This window comes from Trachemys scripta, chromosome 1, assembly GCF_013100865.1.
Source record: "Trachemys scripta elegans isolate TJP31775 chromosome 1, CAS_Tse_1.0, whole genome shotgun sequence".
Taxonomy (NCBI): Eukaryota; Metazoa; Chordata; order Testudines; family Emydidae; genus Trachemys; species Trachemys scripta.
In genome coordinates, this window is record NC_048298.1 from 199095690 (window position 1) to 199102774 (window position 7085).

Genomic DNA, 7085 nt, shown 5'->3' on the forward strand with positions numbered 1-7085 from the left:
CTTGAAACCAGCAACCCAAGGATCACCAAAGTCCCAAAAGTCCAACAAACCCCCCCCCCCAAAGTCTCTGTCCCTGGTCAGTGCAGCCCCAGAGTTCGGGGGGGGGGCACTCAGGGTGTTAAGGGGCACCTTACGTGATCCGAGGCCGACGGGGTTCCGCCGCAGCCTTCACCACGAGCCGCTCCACTCCACCAGCTGCCCCGTGGGCTGCTCCCGCCGTCCCACGAACTGCTCTGGCAGCTGCTCCACTCTGCTCACCGACCTGTGAGCCACTCAGCTCTGCTCCACTTCAGCCGTCCCTTGGGCCGCTCCCACAAGGCTCTGCTCTGCCAGCTGCTCCTCCAGCCGCTCCGCTCACCGACCTGTGAGTTGCTCAGCTCCACTCCAACCGTCCCGCAAGGCTCCACTCTGCTAGCTGCTCCACCAGCTGCTTAGCAATATAGCTTTAGGCTCCCCCACTAGTTAACACAGCCTTAGTGATCTCAGCTCTTTTGTGATTTCAGCGCTTAGTGATTTTAGCTCATAGTAGGGGAGCCCCAGTGCTAGTGCACCATTAGCCCAGAGTAAATTCAGCTCAGCAGTCTGTAACTAAACTTCTAATGGAAGCAAAGTTAGCTCTAATATTCAACAGTGGAGAGAGGAGGTAGTGCAATTGGTGTTTCAACCCCTCAGAGAGGGGCCCATACCATCAGGTACAAATACCTGTCCCCATCCTCTCTCAATTCACTGGGTTTTGTAACCCATGCCCCTTAACAAGCAAATGCTACTTAGGTAATGGTGAAGGACTCACTCAGTCCTTCTGTCATACAACAGTTCCACTGGCCTTGATTCACAGAATCAGGGTAACAAAACTTTATTCTTCCTGCCCCAATAACAAAAAAACTGGGAATCTCACACCAGCCAAAGTAATCACTTTGAGTTGCTGTTGTTTCATGCCAGGCGAGTGGGTGTGCCTATGCAAACAAGATCAGCCCCTGGAGTTCTTTTCCACACTCGCCATAATTCACCACCAGATGTCAGGGTAGAGCTCATCCTGACTCTGCTTACAGATGCATTCCCACAGTTTGGGTCAATGGAGGCAATACATTTGGAGAATAATTATTTGGTATGTAACCTCTTATACACCACATAAAGAATATTGTGAATATTTGTAACTATTGGTGTTGTAAAGATGTTAATTTGTTTGAATTGTACCACCAGAATTAAAAAGCCTCTCTGTTTGTTTTTCCACCTCCAAAGAGACAGTGTGTGTTGTAGTGGTTTGAATCATGAAGATCTTGAACTCCAGCTCTTGATCTAGTGTTTGGAATGTGATTAGAAGATAAGCAGCTGGAAATTCAATTCCTCTCCTGCATTTCACTGTTCGGGCAAGGGACCTGTTTTGATGGTTTGTCTGTGTTAGGTTAATTGGTATTTTGTGGGTACATGGCAAAGCCTATCTATTTGGGTGAGCATTGGCGAAAGGCTGAGGCAGTTGAGGATGGGATTTTTGTCTAGTGGGGAAAGTACAATGGGAAGTTTTAGGCTATAAGGGTTACATGACTGTGGATGAAATGGTGTGCGGAAAGGTGAGACGAAGTGCTGCTGCTTTGGTTAATTTTTATTTGTGTATCCTATGTTGGGTTTCTAAGTGCATGTCAAGGACGTTCATTGTCAAAGTTTGGATCGGTGTCCTTTGGTATTGAGTTTGTATAAGATTGAAATCTAATTTAATAAATAATAAATCTTTGTGCCATAAATAAGAGTAGGTCATGGTGGCTGGGCATTCTTGGACCTAGCTGCTTCACAGAGGTGATTTTGGAAACACAATGGGCAAGCAAGTTTTGTAGTAAAATCAGGTTTATAGACATGTATAGCCTGAATTCTAAAGTGAAGGACTATGGTTGTATTTTAAGAAGGCAACTTACTATTTGTGTAGATTAAATTAAATGAGCCATGGGAAGTTATACTAATATTTATCTAAGATGACCTTAATTTACAACCCATCTTTCCAGTTAATTTGTAGTGGGTTTTTTGTGTGTGTGTGTGGTGGTTTTTTTTTTTTTTTTTTTTTTTGTGCTTTTACTGATGATCTCAATTTTTGCTTCTTTAACTGCCCTCAACCAGATTGACAGATGTCTTATTCCACAGGGCTGATGCAAGTAAAAGCAGGTAGAAAAGCTGAGACTCTCTTGCCCAAGTTTCAGAAAATAGAAGGGGTGTCACACTTAGCTGCAAAATCTAGATCCTTCACTGTGGGAAAAATCACTACAATACTTGGAAAAAAAATCAATGAGAATGTTGCATGTTGATGGTCTCCAATTTTAATACACATTACACTTTTATTTTATCTTATTTTATTTATTTGACTACACAAATGCTTTAGTAGGACTTATGCAACAGCAAATTTGGCCTCCTGCACCATGAAAGAGACAGAAGATAGAACCCAATGCAGTTCTGTTATTTATGGTGGGAGGAGAGAAATAAATGCCAGGATCTCAAACAAAGGGTCTGAAGTAGAGCTGGGCAAAATTTCTTCAGGCAATAGTTTATTCATCAAAAAATGCAGTTCTGGGTTAGCTAAAGCTGTTTGTGAATTCGGTCAAATATGGCAAAAAATTTTGATTGAATAAAAATGGTGTGTGTGTGAAATTCAGAAAAAGTTTTTTGTTTTCACATTTTTGAGATGAAACACTTTGACTTTTCATTTTAAAGCATTTCATTTTGAAATTTAGCTAGATTTAACTACACCCCTCATAAAAGAGGAGGAGGCCCCCAAACACCCCAAAGTGAAATGCAACATTTTGTTTTGGGTCAAACAAAATATTTCATTTGAGCCTAAATGACTTTTTTCCAGTTATTCTGTTTGGTGAGGTACCAACAAATTTTCATTTCGGGTCAAACCAAAATAATTCTTTTCCCCAGACTTTTTCAGTTTGGCCACCAAACAGAAAATATCAGTTATTTGCCCAGCCGTAGCCTGACATCTATAGGTGCAATGCTGCTGAGCTCTTTTGGTGTTCATTCACTGCTCTGGGTGGAGGCACCTGACAGATCCACCTGCTTTACTCTTACAGAGGTGGAACATAAGAGCTGTGAGGGTTTACTGTAGAGTAGACCTTGTGTTGCAGTAGTGGTTGCAAATTGACTCCACTGCTGGTCTCTGGGGAGCAGATTACTTAGGCCAACCTCTGTAGTCCTTTCTTGTACCAAACCCATAGTGTTAGGCTTGGTGTAGTTCTTGTTTTAGTATCTAAGGGTACATATTTTCTACTCTGTTTCCTTAACAGAATGCTGCTTATCCCACATTATCTATGGCTTTCCAGCTGTGTGTACTGCACAATATCTTACATGCTAGATCAGGTGAATGAGCAGTTGGTCAGCTCTGAATAGAAAAAGTATCTAACAAAAGTCTGCATGATGGGTAGCTGAATAACTTCAATGAGAAGGAAGATCACAGTAGTGAGGTCCCAGCCTCCATGTCCTCAACTTTCAATTCTTTCTCCTTCCATCTGTCACGTCCTACCTGTTTCTACAGCAGGGCCTGTGGAATCTTTGGGGGTTATGGACCAATCCTCTTTGACATTTTGCCTGCATGGAGCCTCACTCTTGGGAAGTCTGCATGAGCCCTGGAACCTTCTAGGCTACATCTCCACAGCCAGCATCAACGAGTCTCAAAGCCTGGATCAACAGACTAGAGCTCTACAGCTAGGGAAGGGGGTGGGCATCAGAGCCTGAGCTTCAGCCAGAGCTACAATATCTACACGACAGTTCTTAGCACCGCAGTGGGAGCCTGAGATGTTTGACCTGGGCTCTGTAACTTGCCGCTGTGGGCTGTGTAGATACCCCTGGTCAGCAGTGTCCATTGATTTTAAGTGCACTTATGGCACAAGCATTAAATCTTGCACATCATGTGAAAACATGTCTGTCATTGGACATTATTATTGTGTTGCAGTAGTAGCAAAATGCCCAAGTCCAATAAGGGCCCCACTGTACTTGGCATCGTGTGCAAATGAATTGAAAGGACAATTGTTATCCCACAGAGCTTACATGGAACATCTTATTTCCCCCCTCTCCACGCCAATTATACAAGCTCTGGATCTAATCAGAGTTGTTCTGTTTGCTTCACTCTAGGATCCTTTTTGGCTCTTCAGGATCTTTTAATGCATCTGAACCTTTATGTTCCTGCCCTTATTAATTTTGGAGCAGTCTTGTTCTCATTGCCCTAAACAGGTGATGCCATTTCTTCCTGTATTCTGTAAAATCCACCCCCAGACTATGATGATAAAAAGTTTTCTGACAGAAAATCCTGATGTCTTTGGGCTATCTGTCCTTTTAGAAATCTTTCATGGCTGACAGACAGTCTGCATCTGGCACTGAATGCTGTTGGAGACAGGATGCTTGATTCATGATCTACTATGACATCTCCAGTGTCCCTGTCGGTCACAATTCAGCTACTTTAATGCAAAATATATCACTCATGTATTTGTATTAACTGAAACAAATTGCCTGAAAGTCTTTTTAGGACAAAATAAAAAAGCATAGATATTTTTTCAGATGGTGTTCTGTTTCCCTAAATAAAGTATTACAAAAATCTCAGGATTGGTTTAATGAAAATGAGTGGACCCCTAATGGTTCATTCAGATAACAAATATATTTTGATTTTGTTTTATTAAGCATTTAAAAACTGATTCCACTGAGTGAGTGATCTACCATATATAGTAATTCCACACTTGCTAGGAGGAGGATTACCTTATCTTCAAATAAAACACCTAGACTTTTTAATATGATTTGATTATGCTCCATTGCAAACACAAACAATAAATTAATTGTGTTCACCTACTATTTATAACGTACCTTCATGGAAAAAAGTCATAAATTTACATGATCAGTGGTACAAAGTGTTTATAGCTTCAGACCTATAACTTGATCACTTTTTAGAGATTTTTACTTTTTGGCAGTATAAGATCTGTTTGTGTAATATATGTTTCCTGTGTGTTAACATACTGTAAAAGTGTTATGGAATGAAATTATCATCAATTTTACTTAAGGTAGAAACAGTGCATGTAATAGTGCAGGAAAAGGGAAGTGAAACTATAGGCCTTCATATGCAACTTTCTCTGGCCCTCTGACTTCATGGATTAAAGAGAGTCAAGAGTAGATGACAGCTTTCCCATTTTTTCTTTTGTTTGTTTGTTTTGTTTTGTTTTTACTGAGTTCTTTGGGGTGTGATAAACTCTCTCCAGTGTCAAAAATTGCATAATCTATTTTGCAAGATGGCAACCTCCTTTAGTATGCTCATAAACATCAATTCTAATTTTAATTTTTTTGTTTTCAGATGGACACAGTGCATTTATTTCAAAAAATCCTTTCTACTCCTTAAACTTTCAAATTAATGACACATTTATGTTCAGAGTAGAATGTGCCAGATAGGAGAGAACTATTATTGTATCAGTCTTCTCTATTTGTGGATTATTGATATACACAAACTTTCCAAATTGTGCTCTCACAGCAGTGCAACCCTACTGGTTGCACCACTGTACAAGAGAGCAGAAGTCGGTTGCATATCTTATTTTTAGTGTTTGTTACTGTTACACAGATATTAAGGTTTATTTTATTGTTCACCATACAATGGCTAAATCTAAGGCAATATTAAAAAATCAGATGACCATAAAAAAAGCTTGACTGTGAAATATTTGAAAAACTTAACAGAAGAACAGCCATATTAATAGAAAATATTGAAAGATTTTTCATATATTAAAAAAAATACTTCTCTCCTCCCCTTCCTCCCTTCTGACCTCCCCAGGTTCTCGCTTCAGGTTGCTGCCACAGCAGAGAACTGCCTTCTTACTGTATATCCATACCTGGCATTCCACTGCACAGACCAACAAATTGTCTTGAGAAGTGGTAAGGGTAGTGAACATTTCCTCACTTAATCTTTTTAATTGTTATTACATTGTAATTATATTAACCACCATGGTCTATCTATAATTTTTATCATGATCATAGCTACTTATTTAATTAAGGAAGCATTTTTACTTGGTACTTAGAAGAGAATATACTCATAATGAGATTTTTATAATATGTTGGGATTCATACAGATTCAGGCTTGTTCTTATTGAAAGTAGGGGGACAAAATAAGTTGGATATTTATTGAAAAATGTCTGACAAGCCTACATTTTTTAGAATAATTGTGCTAATATTGGAGTAAGCTTAGAAAGGATAACATAACTACATGGAGGAAAATAAATTAATTTAAATTAGGCTAACAAAGAACTATGGTTGACAGGCAGTTTCTGTGCCACCTGCAATTGGACTTTTAAAGAAAAAACAGCACAGAAGAAAGCAGCATAATTGAATGGTAAAGTTATTACAGAGTATTTATATAATAGTTGAAAATGTTGTTCAGTATTTTTGAGATTCTGGAAAAGACATGAGATTTTTTTGTAATGTTTTGTTCAAATATAGCTGGAATACTGTGAAAATACTGGAAAAAATCAGATTGATTAGTGTCAAAATTAGTGTAAAATAAGTCAACTTACATGGATGGACCCTTCTTACTTAAAGGAGATGTCCATGCTTTAGAATCCAGTTACAACCATTGAAATTATCTTTGCAGAAGGGTCGAGGTAAGGCAGGCAACTAGACTGTATGCAGTGGTGAAATTACATTCGGAACCCACTCCAAACAATTCAGCTGCAGGTTTATGTTTGTAATGTGATATAAATGGAGCTAAGATAAATTCTACTTTGACCACAGTGTGACTCTGTTTTTCAGTTTATTACTTGGGTCCAATCCTGTAAATAACAATTTAGGGAAGCAGAGTGCTCTACCTGTGAGAACCCCATTGGATATCAGCGGGGCTGTCTGTGAATGTACAGAGGTCTGGCTGCATGTTGTAATTTGCTGGGTTGGGGCCTTTACGTTTCTCAGATTAACTAGGGTTACCATATTTAACAAATAAAAAAAGAGGACCCTCCACGGGGCCCTGGCCCCGCCCATTTCCCACCCAGCCCCGCCCAACCCCCCCCCGCGCCAACCCCGCCCTAACTCCGCCCCTCCTCCCTCCCCCCTCCCACTCCCAGCCACGCGAAAAGGGCTGCCCG

At 40.2% G+C, this 7085-nt stretch overlaps 1 protein-coding gene across 1 annotated transcript in view; it reads left to right on the forward strand.

Annotated features, from left to right (window-relative positions):
* The window catches only part of CFAP47 (cilia and flagella associated protein 47), a 660392-nt gene that overhangs the window by 124281 nt on the left and 529026 nt on the right, over positions 1-7085 (forward strand). Inside the window, exon 27 of the mRNA XM_034754614.1 lies at positions 5786-5886. Coding sequence (XP_034610505.1) covers positions 5786-5886 — 101 coding nt within the window. The remainder of the gene's footprint in view (positions 1-5785; positions 5887-7085) is intronic.